General features: G+C 37.9%; 1 protein-coding gene across 6 annotated transcripts in view; it reads right to left on the bottom strand.

Annotated features, from left to right (window-relative positions):
• The window catches only part of SNAP91 (synaptosome associated protein 91), a 63,424-nt gene that overhangs the window by 19,003 nt on the left and 25,586 nt on the right, over window positions 1-18,835 (bottom strand). For all 6 annotated transcript variants that reach the window (XR_015802618.1, XM_088162100.1, XM_088162097.1 and 3 more), the window contains exons 8-15: window positions 18,278-18,384; window positions 16,983-17,024; window positions 13,811-13,881; window positions 12,417-12,444; window positions 10,549-10,658; window positions 9,288-9,412; window positions 5,498-5,512; window positions 5,185-5,355 (exon numbers count right to left, since the gene is read on the bottom strand). Coding sequence is in view for 5 of the 6 variants with exons in the window: in XM_088162100.1 (XP_088018226.1) it covers window positions 5,185-5,355; window positions 5,498-5,512; window positions 9,288-9,412; window positions 10,549-10,658; window positions 12,417-12,444; window positions 13,811-13,881; window positions 16,983-17,024; window positions 18,278-18,384 (669 nt within the window). In the remaining variant the exon portion in view is untranslated. The remainder of the gene's footprint in view (window positions 1-5,184; window positions 5,356-5,497; window positions 5,513-9,287; window positions 9,413-10,548; window positions 10,659-12,416; window positions 12,445-13,810; window positions 13,882-16,982; window positions 17,025-18,277; window positions 18,385-18,835) is intronic.

Below are 18,835 nucleotides of genomic sequence, written 5' to 3'. Positions count from 1 at the left end.
TTCAAGATGCTTGTAAAGGACATTTTTCTACTGCTACAAAAATTAGCAAGTTAAAAAAATCTGTTGGGGAATACTGCAATTGAACTGTCAAATTAGCACAGGAAAAAGCTTAACATGCTTTAACTTGAATGTCAATTTTAAAATGAAAACAACCATTTTAAAAACAAATTTGTGCCAGGTAATCTAAAAAGCTCAAAAGAACATGCATCAAAACTTCAACAGAAGATAAGAAAGCCCACTGGTCTTGTACAATAGAATTAAAATGAGTTAGTAGCAAAAAAGGCCTGCTAATAAGCCATTTCGAACATAATTCTATTTTCCAAGTAACAGAGTTGTTCAACAACAAAACTGGATGGCAGTTGTCCAAGTACAAACATCAGAATGAGTCAAACATCCCAGTGCTGTATGTGTACCAGGCACTGGCGTGCACTGTGTGCAAGGAATTCAGCACAGAACTGAACTGAAGAGATTTGCACCATCCTGCTTGAGAAGATGTTTTGTGTAGCATCATGTGTGTTCAGTTTTGCACTACAAGGGGCAGAAGATGCTTTCAGCTTTCAGATGAAGGGGCACCATGGGCTCTTTCAAAAAAATCATATTTTGCCCACACAAGCTTGTAGGCCAACAGCACAGACATTGGTCAACCCTACTTATAATTATTTCCCAGAATGAAAGGAGAGACTCCAGATGACATTTAAGGCAGAAATTCAGAATGTATAGAGCTAGTCACTAGTTCTATGTTGGGATCACTTCAGCCTCAGAGTGACATCTATTCCTGTCCAGATGTAGGCTATTCAAGTTCCACATGTATATAGTCATAGATATTCAGGTGGGCATAAGTTCCTTCCAGCCCACAGATGCAAGGAAACAGTTTGGCACGAACTTTATTTTTTACTGACACTTCTGAGTAAGGTTCTTGCCAAGGACTGCAATTTTTTTTTAGCATTAGACTTGGGTTAAATGGCAGGTGGGATAAACACCTAAGTTCATACTGGAATCTAAATGAAAAATGTCACAGTAAGAATTCCTAATATCGGTTCTGTGATTAGTTCAAGAAACCTGTATGAACATAGAGACAAACCAACCTAAACATGTGACCCTACAACTCAGTTTAAACCAAGGGTTTGCCATTGGGTTTTTCTTAAGTTAGTGCTTATAAAATTCTTTTCAAAAGGCTCTGCTGATCCTGCACAGTTGCCCTCTTCTAAAAATCTAGCACAACATTCAAAAATGGATACAATTAAATCTGCATATTTAATTATTTAAAATAAGGACAATTTATTTTCTTTTTTGTTCTTCCATATTGTTGTAGTAACACTAGATTTGCACATTCAGAAGTGTAAGAGACTTTCTCCCTTTAAAGCAGTTACTGTATTCTTTATATTTTTGCATCTCCTGTTTAAAAAGTGAATTTGGCTTTTGACTTCTAGAATCAAGTAACATATGGTCCTCACTTGATTTTCCTGACATCCTTAAAACTTAAAGTGATGTTGCTGAAACCTTTGCAAGTTCACACTTCATGGAACATCTACCAGGAATGATGGGCATAAATTATACTGAATTATACTGAATATACTTGAATTTATAAATATAGGTCTTACTGAAATGATGTGCAAACTAGGGATTTTCAAAGTTGTTACACTCTGAAGTAGTGCTTCAATACATATTATCTGCACAAAATAAGTGTTCCTGCAGAGTGATCACTTTCATCTCATAAATTCAGGCTTTATTTGATGCCATGGCATCAATACACGACAAATTTACTCACACAGATGATACAACTGCCTTATAATCATTAATGTATTATGAAACATGTGAAACAATCCTGTGGAAGTCACAAGTAGAAGAAAGATCATATAAGCATATACAAGAAACTGCTCCCAGATTTTTTTCCTCTTCAGTCACCCTTCATTACTTTTTGACATAGAAAACCTGACCTGAGTCATAAAGAAATATTTCACTATGTTCAGAGCTAGGAAATAATAATAATTATGCAAAGTGTTTGTTGTTTGTTTCATATTTATTAACTAAGTGCTAGCTTGCTACACCAGCAAGTGCCAGCATAAGAGACACTCCTTAGCCCTTAACTGCCAAAACTCTTCATCACTTTGTCTGTAGTTTCTTTACAGGAAGACCACAGCTCTACCCACTTACAATTCCAGTCATCCTAATGTCTAATAACTGAGATCTGCACAGTGTCTGCCATGACTTGTTACTTGCACTGATTACAGAATAATCCCACAACAAAATGTAACTCAAAGACACATTACACATGTCCACAAATAATGCGCCCAAATTCTATTACTGAGTGGCATCTTCAAGGTATTTTGTCTTTCTTCTACCTTTGAATTTCTTGTTCATAGGAATGATTCCAGCTGCACTTTGAAAACAGCCTCCTCTTGTTTATCTTTGAAACACGATTAGGAGTTCCTCAAGATGGCCCAAGTAACTGAAAGCTTGCCTATTAATCAGATGGAGTTCTTAAAAAAAGCTATGCTGGATCAATCCTGCATTTCTCATCTGCTTTCCAATACCATATTAGCAATGAACACATAATACAGAGCTTGTCTCTCAGAGACAAAGCCCAGTCCTAGGCAGCATGCAGACTCCTATCAGCTGAAGTTTCAGCCATACAGTGCAGTCAACAGTTATTCCAAAGCCTCCTCTGCTGCTTCTTTCTTCAGCTTGGCTACCCTTTCCCTGCAGCTTTTATCTTCTTTCCCTACACAGGCACTCCCTGAAGACGCTTTACATTCTTTCTCCTGAGATCCTTCTCTTGCTCCTGTACTTTCTCCTACCATACCTGACCACAAGAAATCATGTGAAGCAACAAAGCATTGGCAAGCTGCAAGAAGTTAAGGTGACCTTGAAGACTGTACCTCCAGCAGACCTCAAAGGTGAAATACCTACTTAACAGGATTAAGTGTAAGCATGTCTAGCATCACAAAAACTAGAGAGCAGCAGTGTCTGCCCAAGAACAATCACTGCTTGTACTGGACACAGTCTTAAGGTAACAAGGAATGTTAGTATATGATGTTAGAATACATTTACAGCACAGCTTTAGGAAAAAAAATCAAAGAAACAAAACACTAAAACCATGAGCAGAGAAATGGAAGTTCAGTACAGACTCATGGATCTTAGTCTGTCTACTGGATGTCTTGAAGGCATTGCAAAAGTATCTTTACTGCTGAGTTTGTTAGGAGATTTTTCAAATTGAGAACTAGAGGTTTTTTGCTATTATAAATAATAGAACCTTGCTTCATTCTGAAGTGTTCCAGGAAAAAAAATCAGTATGCATCTAATATATAATCCACTGGAGATTTATTGCATTTGAGTGACAAAATACATTTTCTTTAAAGGAAGAGATCAAGTCACAGAAGTTGCATACTGCAAGACTGAAATTCTTTCCACACTGAAGGGTGAAGCTCCACTTCTTAACAAGCGTCACTAAGTTATCTAATGATCAGTTAAATCTCTAGGAACTAAACACATCCAGGTCTCTGCCTGACAAGCCTGGAAGCAAGCACATGATTTGACAGTAGCTGTTTTTCTAGGCACAGATTAATGGAAAAGGTAGAAAAAAACCCCTGCATCTTGTTGCTGTAGTTTTGGAAGAATAAGCACAGGTAGTTGTTTTTCTAATCCTGTTTCAAGTTTACAGTGATTTCTATCCATTTAATTATTCTTTCATTTTTCAAAAAGTCACATACCTATTACTAAATTAATTAATTAGTAAATTACTAAGTTAATAAAAAATAATGCAATTTGAAGGTGTAGTATCCAAGACTGGCTCAACCTCATTGTGTTTGTTAAGTTTCACACTCCATGCATCTGCAGGGTTGTTAATAAGCACAGACCCCAACTTCTGCAAAAAGCTCCTGAGAGCAGACATCAGACTCCTTCCCACTCCTAGTGGCATCCAGAACCTTGCCCATGATGATTTTGAAGTTGCTTCTCAACTGGCTGATCTTGTGGCACTTGGATTATTATCAATCTTTTAAAAGGAGGGGTAAGCAGCAAGTAAAAGTTGTATTCCTTTCTTACAGCTTTACAGCACTTTACCAGGGAATATTTTTGTGCTTTCTGTTGAAGCCAGTCCTAAACTAAAATAATCTTCTAACTGGGTACTTTCAGTCTTAAGGAAACACCTTTATAGTCAAACTGCTTATTTATGAGGCCTCTCTGGCACTCCTGTCAGTAGAAATGACAGATAAACACACCCCCCACAGAGAAGATACTGGAATTCAGTCTTGATAGCAAGTAAGTTACTGCTTATTCCTGACATCCTCTGTCATGCTGGAAGTATGCATGAGACAAGAGAAGAGAAGAGAAAACTAGAAAAACACAGTGGTCAGGTGATCTTAAACATACGTTGTAAACGAGATTTCTCCATTACTGGGCTGGTATATTGTTCAAAAGAAACATAATTTCTGGCATGCCGTTGGGAAGCCTCCTGCTCCACAGGAGTACCAAGAAAACTGACAACGTAAGTGGGAAATGTATTTTTACTCAGGTGGAGAGCAGATAATATTAGAAACTGAATGAGCAAGACTAAACTCTAAGAATAATTTTCCTTTTTCCCCTTTGCATATTATTATTTGCATAATTGCAATTTAGTACAAGTTCATCACCCCTTCAACTTACTGCGAGTATTTGTGAAATAAAACCCAGATTCAAGATTGGTGAAATACAGTAATTTCAGCTGGCTTGTTACTCTATTTGCAGGAAATACCCAAAAGAAACACAACACAGCATAAGAGTGACACTTAACAAAGGGGAGGACACTGTAACGTCCATCCTCTTCAACGACAAAAGTACAGCTGCTTTTCTCAGAAATTGTAATAGAGTGCATAGTTATTGAATAATGTGGAAACAATTCCTGCTTACCCCCATGTGGACCTGAGAACCACTGTTCTTAGCTGTTCAATCATAAGGTAACTCAGTCTTAACGTTTATAATTTTCCGTATATTTTTCCATATATATATATGCAGACGAATCTATTAGCTGAAAGCACAGCAAACAGAGGTAGTTGGGCAGTTTATATTTCCTGCTCCATCTAGCATCCAACACACAGGCACATCTGGTACAGCTGGTTAAACCAGAGGCCTTGCTACACAGCTGAGCTCAATATTGCTTCGACTGCCTCACGAACTGGTGTAGAGCACTACAGCAACCAAACTAACCTCCAAAGAGATCCACGTCTGCAGTGGCAGCAGTGACAGTGGTGGCTGTGGCAGCAGCAGCCGTAGTAGTTGTAGTATCAGTAGTTGGAGCAGTAGCTGCAGTAGGCTCTGGGGCAAATGGATCTGAAATCTGTGGCTCAGAGGTAACACCGGAAAGTGCAGCCAGATTATCTATATGCAACCAGGTAATGAAGATCAAACAGGAAAGGTAAGGGGAAAGGCAAAGAACACAGTCGCTCAGCTCCAGAAAGCTGGAGCTTTTAGTAAGGAGTCTTAACATACAGAGGTCTTAGAAATCGAAAATACTACTCACCCTCTCCCAAGAGGTCTAGTGATTGTCCATTAAAATGACAGCAGAATAAAAAAACAGAGTAATGAGTAGAACTGCCAGATTGAAGATGTTCGTTAGCCAAATGTTCATTCTAAATCACATGTCTAGAAACATAATTTCTACACTTGCTTTTCTAACATTCAAGTAGTAATTCTGACATGACAAAGCTCATTCTGTTTAGTAACTCTTCAAAACAGAACCAATACATCCCTAGAACCCGTCACAGAACACGCACTAAAGCAAGGGTACTTTAGCAGTGAGCAGCTTGCAAATAGTGTGACTATATAGGATATGATACATGGCATCCCTAGTCCTCAAATATATTCTGAGACAAACAGGTGGTGGCTCTTGGACTTGGGACAACTGTTAAGTGCAAAATAAATAAATAAATCAATAGACCAGCTCCTTTTCAAGAGCTTTTTCTGCATTTATGATAGAGCAAACATGCTCTGCAGGAACAACTAACTCTGTTAACACTTGCTACGAGGAGTATGAATGTTGACAGCATAAGCATAAGCAGACTGGCTCTGCTCCAAGTTTGGCTCATTAGTCAACTGTTTCTGGAAGCCAATGAAGCATCTTTAATGACAGACTTTCCAACAATTTGACGTCCTCTAAGATCAGTCAGCTTGAGCTCAAATACAGAAATTTTGCCTACATAAAAACCAACTGCGAGATACAAAAACATGTAAAATCTAATGAGTTCATCCTATTAAATTTTTATTCTGTTGTTAGGATAGTCTGAGCTAAGCCACTACCTATTTACTAACCAGTATCTCAGTGCTGCTCCTAGATTCTCTGTACACATAACAGGGTCATGGGTTCATCTGATCCACACCAAAGAGCAAGCAGAGTCCTGATGCTTTACTGTGAGTCAGCATTTGGAAGCAAAATGATTCAGCAGGTGCAGCCCTATCTTCACAAACTTGTCTTTATTTTAGAACATTTGAAGAAAAGGCAGCAAAAACCTACATTTAGTTTTTTTTACAATTTTCATAATTGGTTCCTTGGGCGAGCTCTACTTGAGACTGACGGCACAAGCTGAACTAAGTGAAAATACCATTCTGAAAGCACAGAACAGTACATTAAAAATGCAGCACTCTGGTATCCCATTACTGCACACCAGCTGAATGTCTCACAGCTAGACTTGAAATAAACAACTGTTGGAAAACTTTTAAGTTCTATTAGCTTAGTCTTCAATGCCTTCAATGCCTTTTTGTTATTTAGTTATGTTATAAAACTCAATACAGTGAAATTACAATTATCCAGCACAGCAATCTACACATAGTTTTAATATGGGAATAACTAAAAACAGTGGTTTTTTGTACAGTAATATTAAAGTAAAAATACTGTTAGCAAATCCATATTCTAAGGCACACTGTAAGATAGTTTAGAGCAGAAATTCAAGTCAGTTTGCTTTTATATCCAGGAGTAAAACCTCACAAATATGCAGACTTTGACCTACTGTATTTTTGGTAATACTAGTCTACCTGCTAAGTGGCTATCTATTCTCCTTGCAGTATGCTGCAGGCACCATATTACCCTATCTTGATGGTCTCCTGATAGCACAGAAGTGTAGATTTTCACAAGTTATAGTTTATTTGCTAGATGACATGTTGTGTATTCAGAAATACAGTAGGTATGCAAGATATACAATGTACTGTACATAACCCCAATATAATCCACTATACTGAATATACAGCATATACCAAAATATATAGAATCTACACTGCCAGTGAGACTGAGAAAAGCAGGATTGTTTATTGTTGATATATATTGATGCTGCAACATGAAGTATTTGATATTCACATTTTCCTGGCTATTCTGAACTGCAGCACTTCCGGCTTCCTCCCTCTAGTACTACTTTCTATGAGTTTCCACATTAACTTGCTGTAGCCCAGAAGAATAAGCAGCTCAAGCAGCGTGGTTACACAGCCTTCTGAAAGTTCTGGGTGGAAGGAGGGTCATCTTGTCCAGCCTCCTGCTCAGAATAACAGTGCTCCTAACACCAGGTCAGGTCAGTCATGGCTCAGACTAGTCAGGACTTGAAAAATCTCCAGGAAAGGAGGGTTCACTAGCTCGCATTAGGGATCTCCCTCAGTACTGCCCTACCCTCCAGGTGAAATATTTTTATTCTGTCCGAGAGTTTAAAAAAAAAAAGCAAGATTCCAGCAATAACAGCTCATCATACCTGGACTGCTGCCAGCAGTAAAGCAGACAAAGCTGAAGCTTACTAAGTTACCAAAATGCTATTCTGAAAGACAAGATAAGACTGAAGTGTACTTAATGAGGGTAGTAACAATTCTGGCCATAGGAAAGTAATTAGCTGTCCTTTTCTGTCATGGAATAAGACTAATTCCATTACTAGTCAATTTTAAACTTTTTAGTAATTCAGAAGAATAAAAACACCTAAGTTCCAAACTATGGGTATTTTGTCCAAAAAAGAAAAGAAAAAAAAAATCAAACCAATAAATCAGCTTTCAGTTTCTATGCAAATCAATACTTTACAATATTACTGGCTATATATTTTTATTTCTATTATTGCATGAATGAGCATCTGCTTAAAAAATTTCATGCTTTCCTGCTTTTTCAAACATCTCAAAAGCTTGTATTTCAGTGTTTGGCAATGGCAAAGTAAGACAAATAGGACACAATCAAAATATTTCAGAATAGTTAGTCCCAGGCACCCTGGAATAGATGATTCTTTGGTCTTGCTGTCTTGTAAGACTATCATTCTGTTAATAAAATTGACATTTGCAGGGACAAAAAAAGAAACTAATTCAACAGATTAAACTGGAATATGCAATACAATGTCTGCATGACAGCCCTAGCTATCCTCTCATAAGGAAGTATCCAAAATACAATGTCGTCTTTCATGAACTACAACTAAGAACAGAAATAGGGACTGCAGAAGCCACCAGTACCCAGTATGAGCACTGACAGCAGAGTCAGCATGACTCAGTGTTGCATTCCAGCCGGGAGAGGGCTGATGAGTTCATTAAATTGCCACACAGGATCTCTTCAGATTACACCACAATGGGTTTATAACTGTGTAAGTTAAATCACATTTACTGGCCTAATTCCTTGCTTTAACAGCACAGGAGTGAGCACTGCCTACACTGACTGCGATCCTCCAGATCACCAGCTGCTACTGCTGCCTGCAACAACAGGGTCAGATTTCAGAGCACTGGTTAGTTATTCCTGTTTGAAAGCAGTTAGCCCTCTACTTCTACTTCCATATTAATATTCTAAGCACACAAGGAAGATACTATATTAAAATATGTTAAGACTTGTCAGAGGTAATCACATTTGCAGCAGAACCAAATTGCCACCATTTGCTTTACATGCGTTTTTGTTTTAAAAGCTACTTTAGTTCCTCCTCCTATTGATCTGTGGGCTTTGCTCCATGAACAGAAGAGCTGGTTTCTGCCCTCACCTTGCCAATAAGCACATAAGTTCTGGTTCTTCTGTTTTGAAGTGCCTACCCTACCTGCTCACCTTCATCCATCCCCTTCCTGCTCACTTTTAGTCACATAATCCTGACTCCCTCAGCTTTGCAGTCAGGCCCTTATAAGCAGCTTATGCTATTATGCATATCCCTGGAAAGAAGAAGTAGCCTTGTGCTGCAGAGGGATGCCTGACTGTCAGGTCAGCAGAAGCCTGGGAGTGAGTTGGGAACATCCTGTGCTAGCAGAGAAAACGCAGATTTCAGTTCAGGCAGGCAAGGAGATGGAGACTGCAAGAAGGAATGCTGATAGTGAGGTTTCTCTACCTCCCCATGAAGTGCCTCCAGCAGCAGCAGCAGCAGCGCCCACAGGAGCAGGTGCTGGAGCTGCCTGCCCAGTACCAGCAAAATCTGGCTGAAGATCCAAAAGATCACTGGATGGTTTGGAAGAGCTGCCAAGAAAAGGAAGAGAGACATTAAATAATGGAGGAATTTCTATAAATTTTTTTTAAAAAACCTCATGACTGGATTAAGGAATCAACCTTAGTTGGGATGAAATAGAGACTTTTCTTCAGGCTTTAGGATTAGAGCAGTGGCCTTAAGCACCTCTAGTGTAGTAAGTCCCAAGAATATGCTACAACCCAGGGATGGGAGCCTTAACTTACTTCTATTTCCTGATAATGGCATTGTAACAGATTTATGAGACTTAAAATTCTTTTAAAAAAAACCCAAATAACCTAAACCCCAACCCAGCTAACCAAACCAAAAGAAATCCCACCACAACAGCCAAAAGAGAAAATGCAAAATGCCAGGTGGTCCCTAAAAACAGAGAAAATAACTGTTGTGACTGAAACCAGCATCATTCTACTTCCATACTTCATCATCCTATGTTAGAAAGCAAGAAACCTGCATTTCCAGGCAATGAATTTTAAATAGAAGAGAACTGGCAAAACTTTGATGGGTTAAGCCAATCAGGTATTTACTTAGGAAACCAGATCTTGTTCATCTAGAACATTTAAATAACAAACAGGAGAGGCTCTTTCTTCAGTGAAGTTCTTCACAACACTTAAATTAGTTACATCTTACAGACTTTTGGTTCGAGCTTAGAGTTTTTACATCTCTAGAGTTCAATCACTTCTGCTCGTTACAATGAGAAACAGTGCATTGTTCTGGTTTTGACTTGAAAGCAAGGTTCCGATTTTTCTCACAGGTAAAATGTTTATTTTTTATTTTAATCTTCACAAGTTCATTATCTTTGTGCTTCATTAACTCTTTTTAAAAGAAAAAAAAAGAGAATATTCAGCAGTTTTAGAAAGAGAATTCTGAAGGTCAGCAAACACTACTCTGGACTTGGATATTACTACAGTCTATTCAAATAGAAGTTTCTGCACAGCATTTTTGTGGCTTTTTGGGTGGGGTTTGTGTTAGAGTTTATTTGTGATCTATACTGGTAGAATAATGTATCCCTTTGAAAACTGATGTAAACTACTTGTAAAATAAGCAAAGCCTTTTATGCAAGCCTCCTCTTACAAGTATGACTTTGGTACCTACATCAAGCTCAGTGACTCAAATACACTTTTTAACTTACCTGACTGGAGCAGCTGTAGAGGAAGTTGCAAAAAGATCGACTGGAGGGGATGTATCAATAGTTTTTGCTGGAGTAGAACTAGGAGATGTAACAGTTGTGGCTGGAGAAGACTGGAGAAATATTTTAAATATACATTCAATATACCAGCATTTCTCCCCAGACAACTCATGCACAGATACAGATACTTTAAAAGCCCAATTTTGACATCAGGTCTTTTTATTGTGAGCTATTTTCTCCACTGAAAAAATTTAAGGAAGACTGAGCTAAGTTTTCAGACTGTAGTAGAGCTGAGAAACCCCATGGTGACTCCAAAGAAGGAAAAAAGTTTCTACAAGGTTTAGTCTAAAGGAGTTGCTTCTATCACTGTCAAACTCTTCATTTTATCTATGGAACAAAATAGTTGTTTTTCCACACCAGCACCTCAGTACTCTAACCACAGAAATGGTGAGAGAGGAGAAGTGGTTAGAAACTAGTTAAAAGTGTGTTTGTAAACCTTCAGAAGAGAGTTTAAAGAGCCACCAACAGCACTCAAGGCTAAGTCCTTGGAAAGATACAAAAGACAGCTCATCCTATGACTTTGCTTCATTAGCTGCTCCAATTCTGGATAAAGATACTTCAAGTATGGCAAGGACAGACACCCAGGAGAGTATACTGCAACTCCTCTGTGAACTTAGAGACTCAAGTTACCTTGTAGAGTGTCAATTTAATTCTAAAAGACACTGTAAGCTTTGGTGCAGTGTCTCACATGCTAGAGAGATCCTTTTCCTAACAACTGAAAACAAGTCCTAATTTTAGTACTTTTTGCCATTCTGATCACTTCCAAGAAGGCAAAAGAACAGCAAATTTGAAGAGATTTTCTCCCGAGTTCTTCTACTGCCATCCCATCATCATAATTCTAGCAGATGTGTGTAAGCTTTCTAGACTCTCCTCAAAGCTTGAGTAAGGTTTGAGACTATAATGGTCCCAATCTCTCATGTGCATCAAGGAAGATGTGGTGAAAGCTGTAAGAACACTTCCTGAGCCATCATGTAGTTCCCATCAGCTGCTCTTGTATTAAACAGCAGAGTTGTGGGCGTTACATTTTGTTGTTTTTGTTTGGTTTTGTTGTGGATTTTTAGTAAAGGGCTTTTCAGAAAGAAATTTAAGAGCTTTCTCTAGAATCAAGCATTGAACCCCCTGCATTAGATTCAGAAGATTTTACTGAGTTTTTCCTCCACAACACCCATTATGAGACACAGCTGTGGCACCTGGCAATGCTCCAGGGATACCAGGAGCTACTATTACTAACACCATAAAGCTCATTAGTTTATCTGACACTCAAACCAAGGCATTTTCACTGGCAACTCTTGCTTAAATTAAGGTCAGCAGTCTCACTAATGAAGGTCATTTCTGAAACTAGATATATGGATGAAAATTTTCTTCCTTTCTTCCTGGTTCTTCACACGAATACAGTTTTAAAAGAGTCAGAACTTCCTCCTAAAAAACTGCGGAGGGAGCAAAGGATTTGTAGGAGAAATATCCTGGAGCAAGTTTCTCAGTGACATGAGAATTAAGGTGGAGTGAAAGCAAATAAAAAGAAAAAAATCCTAAAAACTAGATTAAAATATGTGTATCTTTTATGCTTTCACAAGGAGCAATCATAACATCCAGATGAAGTTCCATAGCATCCTGACTGGTAGAAGCAGCCCTTCAGATCAGTGACACACTTATGGAGCCACTATTTATAAAGACATTAAAAGATAAAATTTTGTCAATTAGGTGGCAAAATCTAAAAAGTAGATTCAGAGATGGAAATTTAACTCCTTACAATGTTCTAAACCATACCACCTGAACAAAAATTATCTAGTATAGCAACTGGCAATATTTACCTTGCTCAGAGGAGAAGGAGCCCCAGATCTAGAAAAAAAAGGGGGTTTTCAGATAAGTACAGCTTTGAAACTATGTTTCTGGTCATCAAAACTCCTGCAAAAAGACCAAAACCTAAGCATGAAAGCTTTCTGAAGATCTCTGAAATTGCATGCCCTCTACATTTCTCAAACTTCCCATGAGCCACTTTTGACAAGGAATGCAAATTTTACTTCAAATCTTAAATTAATCTTTTAAGCTAACTGGTATCACAGGATTATTCTGCCTTTTAAATAAGCTCTACTAAATGGAGGAAATGCAGAGATGCATGCAAATATCTTACTTTGGAGACTACAGGACCCAGCAGGAAAGAGTTACTGGGGCAAGATGTCACCACATGAGAAAACCATGCAAGAGCAGCAGAACACCACCAATACCAAAGCAGTTATCTAACATAAGTCTTCTGAGGATGTGTCAGCAAATTTTCAAAGTCTACTTTCTTTTAAAGAAAGTCAGAGTTACTTGAAAATAACTACATTTAAAAGTATGAAAACAGTGAGTTGGGAAGTTCAAGCTGAAAGTTCTCCCACATGCACAAAAATCACAGTAACAGTAACTGACAGAGCCTTAATCATTACTTAAAATGCACGTCAGTGCATTTGTTTGCTTTCATTATGAGGTATGAAAATACTGCTACATATTTTTAGAGCTGCTTTGATCTAAGAGATGAAAGGAGGAGTTGAAGATAAAGCTGCACCAGTGTTGAACTAGCATCCATCCCATATGTTACTTGAATTGGATAAATCCTAGGAGCTGTAGAACAGATTAGAAGATTTCCAGATCTTCTAATCAGAGAAATGACAAAAAAATAACTTAATGACTACATACAAAAGCAAAGTACAGTTTAGCTCAACTCAAAGAAAATATCTATTTCTAAGTGTTCAAGAAAATCTCTTAAAAATACACATAACCATGCCTGAAAGCAAGTGATATATAAAGGTATGTACTTACCCTTCACTAAATTGCAAGGATAGCAACAGTAAAAGAGAAAACAAAGGTTTAGCTTAATACATCCTAGACTTAGCCGTGGCAAGTATCTAGTATGAAGATGCAAAACCATTAGAAAAGAAGTAGATTTTGATGATAAAAGCCTTAGCAACACACAAACCCCAAGTTCCTTCTAGTTTTCCTCAAGTAATTTTAGTTCATTTTGGAAAGTGTCTAGTCGTTCTGTGTATTTCCCCCATTACAAATAATTAAAGAAAAGGTTGCCATTAAGATGGCTTTGTAAAGGAAAGGCTTTGTCTTATTTTCCAGCTAAGTGGCAAAAGGAGGTTGGGGGAGGCAAACCTAAACATCAACTTATCTCACACTGTCTCTATTATTCTTAGAGACATGGTATAACATATATACCTACTTGTTGCCAGGTTTCTTTCCTTCCAGTGAGTTTAGATGTTGCTCAAGGGTCTCCATGAGACTGCTGGGAGCCTTGAAAGTGAAGAGAAAGATACACATATCAATGCATTGCAGTGATCTGACCATACTTCTAAATCCAGCATCAACTTCCCTGAAGTCCATGGTGTGTGTGCCCAGTGAAGTTACTTTATTTACATCAGTGTGGAAACAGTGGATTTCCATGCTAGAAGTATTCAGGCAAAGCCAGTTTTTAAAAATATATTACTGCATGCAAATTTGCAGAGAGAAAAGGTTTACCTCCACTACACAGCACTTGAAGCCTAAATCCAGGATGTGCTGCTCATCATGCTTTAAATCAGTGTTAAGCATTGACAACAGAACAGGCATCCACAGGCTTGGCTTTAAGATTCGTAGGTTCAAGGTCACACTTTCAGTTTTGCTTGTAGTCAGACCCCCCCAACACCTCTTTCATAACCAGAGGGTTAGAAAGCATTTGCAGCCTAAACAAAACAAAGTCCTTTCCAATGCTCCCAGAAGGAGCTACCTTTGGCTCAAGACTCCCAACATCACAAAACCTTACAGCTGTTCTCAAAATGGTACCCTGGCACAGGTTACCGTGCAGCTAGCCTGAAGTACAGAAAGATTGCTATTTTAGACATCTAAAAAAACCTAGGCTTTTTCAGGCATCACTGATCTTAGGTTTTATTTTAAGCAACCTTTTTGTGGTCAGCAGCCAATACCCACAGGCACTAGCTGTTACAATGGCAGATAGGAAAAGTAGTTGTAAATGCACACTAGGCTTAGTATAAAAATAGAGTCTGGATAAGTAGACTCCTAGAAGATCAACAAGCAGGGAAGAAACCCTTGAGAGACACAGTAGAATATAATAATTGAATATTTCATCAGGGTACAAGTTCATAAGTTCATCAGTCTCTAAACAGGGAATTCTCTTTATCAGTCTCTTTCAGATCAACCACAATTCCTGACAGCAATATCTATGATGTTTTTCATAAATAACATCTTTGATTTCAGGGCAGACATAATTATCAAACAAGTCACTTTAAGATGCTTGGGAACAGTCTATCCACTGCTCCTATGCTGAAAAACCAGCTGGCTGACTGAATCAGATATTTCAGGATGCATAGCACCTGCTAGTACCAATGCACAGCTGTGTACTTGCATATTGATTGTACCTGCATATTGATTTCAGCATTAAAACCAGTAACTTAACACATCCAGAAATATAAAACGCACAAAATAATCTTAAATGACAAATTAGTTTAAATACATCCTACGCATATAAGCAATGAAGAGACATCTTGACCTTGCTGCTTTTACAGGCATATTTATTAACTTCAATTCATTTGGGCATAATAAGAATTGGTTAAACACAAGTGACCCAGTTATAAGAATTCTCCAGTAGAAAGTAAAACAAACTAAAAAAATCCAAAGAGATTCAGATTTTTACGCATTCGAAAAGGCTCTATGTAAGATATATGTGTAAGATACACGTTGTGAGATTTTAAGACATAAGTAAAAGCTACGTTTAAAAAAAAAAATTAAAAGACTGCATGATTTACTGTTACCTCTACACATTTTAGATAGCTTTCCAATACATTAGTCAAAGGTTTCTTAAAAACCAGCAAGGTAATATAAAACTTAGCTATCAAACAGAACTCAGAGAAGAAGCTTCAGAAAATTTCTACCCAGACATAACAATCTGCAAAGGAAATACTATCTGGTACCCAATTTGCAACATTGAATATCGCTTAATTTGATTTAGATACTGTTTTAACATTAGATAATCTATCAGTCAGCCTCGTGCTGGAACCTTAGATAGGGTTTCCCCATTAGCTACTAGGGCAAAACTGTCATAGTTTAGGAAATGTTAGTAAACAAAAAAGAACAAAGACTTTTAGCTGCTAAGATGCCTTCTCAGCCTTCAAAACTTTGCAGCCAAACTATAAAGTCCAAAGATGACAACTATCAACTTGAAGTACACTACTGGGACCACTTGTGTAGATTTACAGAGTATGTACACGTGGAGTGCCAACACAACCAACTTCTTGCAGAATACTATTGACTATTGCCATGGCTTGCTATAGGAATTTAGGTATACCATTGATACTACATAGAATTATGTACTAATTGTTAGCTGAAATCCTGTTTTATTATTCACCTTTTATTTATTTCTCTCTAAAATATGCTGTCAGGGTCTTATACATAGGCTATACAGCATGTTTCAGGCTAGCCTTAGAAAGTGAGTCTCAAGCAGCCTTTGGGAGAATACAGCTGTGAGGGACTACCTGAGCAGAGACTGAAGTGGTCAGGAAGTTGGATGAGATGATCATTGCAGACCCCTTCTTTCCAAAAGAACTGTTCTATTTTAAAGTGCTGGCTCACAGGGTGGAAGGGACCATCCAGCAGTGGTAACTAAGGTGCTGCTGAGCAACTGCAGCACTGACTGATGACACAGAACAGGCTGGCACAACACAAGCAGAAGCAGATAAAAGTGCCACAGAAATTTATGAAGTGTATTTCATTAACTGGGTTCCAGGTGATTTCTCCTGGTTTAAGGACTTAGCTCATCACTGACTGCACTGTGTTAAAAAAAGACTCCCTGAGGTACAGAGTTAGGGGAAGATACTATGTCAGCTGTTTCAAGATTAGGTCTGGCATTGCACATGCTGCTTTTGTCTGCTGGAAGAGTGGCCAGATTTTACAATCCTATTGTATCTGAAATCCACAAAGATTATTAATCTCCACCTTCCCATAATGTCTCACTTTCAGAATTCTTAAGTGGCATTTAACTGAGAGAGACACTATTCTGGTGTGGATTTAAACCAGGCTTTCAAGAGGCTATCAAAAACTGCATGAACAAAAACTATATGAACAGTTGGGGTTTGCAGCTTTTAAGTAGTTTGGGCTGCTCTTCTGTTCTAATTGGCATAAAAAGGTGAACAGGTGAACTCTTCAGCATGGATCTTCTCTAAGTAGATATCGTCTTCACATTAAATACAAAGCCAGGCACCCAGGCCAATTTGGAAATGATACTTAAAATGGACCAGCAGCTACAGCATGTTGAGTGGTATGACTTCACTAACGTTTGCATTCCTAGTGTGCTTTCCTTCCTTTTACTTCACAAATACAAAAAGACTACAAGAGAAGCTTACCTGTGTAAGATCAGGGATATCACCTTTGTCAATTCCAACTTGCTGTGGAGATAAAAGAGTAAATGTAAAATCTAAGTGCATTATTCCACTGCAGCAGGCATTAATTTTTAGTAGAACTGCTCTTCAAGTTATAATGCACCCTGTCTTTAGAAAAATACTACAAAGTTAGAAAGGACATGTCCATCTTTCCAGTAGCTACCTTCAACAACCTGCAGTAGTCTTTTCCTTTTTTTTTTCCCCACAAATTAAATATCCATTTAAAATAAAAGGATAAGAAAATGGAGCTTGATTTCACACACATGAAACTCACACTCTATACTGAACACACTGGTCATATACCGTTGTTTCAGAGGACAGCAAATTGAGGTCTAAGTCTGCAATCTTCTATTAATAGCCCTGTTACTTCACACTATGGTTCTTTGGAGTGACTGCTAGTTCAGCTTTTGCAGAAGAAGAGCAAGCACCTCGTAATCCTGAAGCAGAGTCAATATAATTCCTCTTCAAAAAGCTGACCTGTGTCTCTAAAGTACTCTACACCCTCAAGTTCAATATTCATATCTGACGTTACAAGTCATTAAGGAGTCTATCAGGCTTCTCCATAGATAAGTGAATTAGCAAAGAAACAAACGTATTATTCAGCTCATTACTACTGTCCATTATAATGAAGCATGAAACATGGAAAATGTGCACCCTGTGCCAAAGAGCCAGCTACCACAAATGAGAGTCCAGCAAAGGAGTTAATTAACCATGTAATATTCCTATTATCCACATAAGAGGATGAGAGCAAGGAATAAAACCGGGAAAATCTCACATTACAGTTAACTTAATGTTGGCTGCAAAGACTAAAAAAACAGACTTAAAAGTCTGCATGCTTCTATTCCTAATTGCCATATCTTCCTCTAATGTACAACTCTGTCCTAGAAGTATGCATTTATCACAGCATTTTCAAAAATATTAGAACATTTGAAGTCATGTCAACTGTTAATTTAACCAGGAAAGTTGAGTTTGGCAGCACCACAGAGACATGTGGAAGTCCTAATTGGGCTTAGCTACAAGACCTGAAGAAGCAGATCCAAGATCCAGATCCACTTGGATGGTTTGAATGGATCTGAGATCCACTGAGACAGATGCTTAAAATGTGCGATTAATAGTTTACATTGGTGCAGAAAACAAACAAGAAACCAAACAAATAAAAAAACAAACAAACAAGAAAAAAAACCCCCTACAAAACCCAAAACCAAACAAAATCACAACATACTTAAGTGCCAACCTCCAGAAGACCAAAAGCCACTTACCTCTGCAACTTTAAGAAACTCAGATACTCTGGTCATTCGAGTTAGAAATCGTTTGTAGATTTCAAGAGCATCTTTACATTGTCCCTTTTTCATTTCAAAAAATTTCTCTAAAGAAATAATGTGGCAAATTTCAGTTAAGATGTCTTACATTAGGTCTTATATCAGCAAATCTTGTTTTCAGAAAAATCACGTGTCAAGAATATGACACTACATTTACATTTACTATTTGGACATTAATCTAGTGGCATCTCTTGCCTAATATAGTTTAGAAGTTGGGCTTGCTGAGCTGCTACAGAATTATATAAACCATAAAACTGAACCTCAGCTAGCCACAGCGTTGTGTGTGATGTCAACCACTTTTTTAATGACTGAAAAGTAAGCAGGTGATACAGCCATCCAACTAAAGTTCAAAATAATTAAGGATATCTAAACATATACTAATATATGTCCTCTCCAAATTATCTTCACTCCAAAGAACTGTATTTTTTTCACTTAAGTAGGCCTCTAAAGTCCATTTATGGAATGGGCTGCCCAGGGAGGTGGTAGAGTCACCATCCC

The sequence above is a fragment of the Sturnus vulgaris genome, chromosome 3 (assembly GCF_052056855.1).
Source record: "Sturnus vulgaris isolate bStuVul1 chromosome 3, bStuVul1.hap1, whole genome shotgun sequence".
In the NCBI taxonomy this organism is placed as follows: domain Eukaryota; kingdom Metazoa; phylum Chordata; class Aves; order Passeriformes; family Sturnidae; genus Sturnus; species Sturnus vulgaris.
This window is presented reverse-complemented; position numbering and strand designations above follow the sequence as displayed.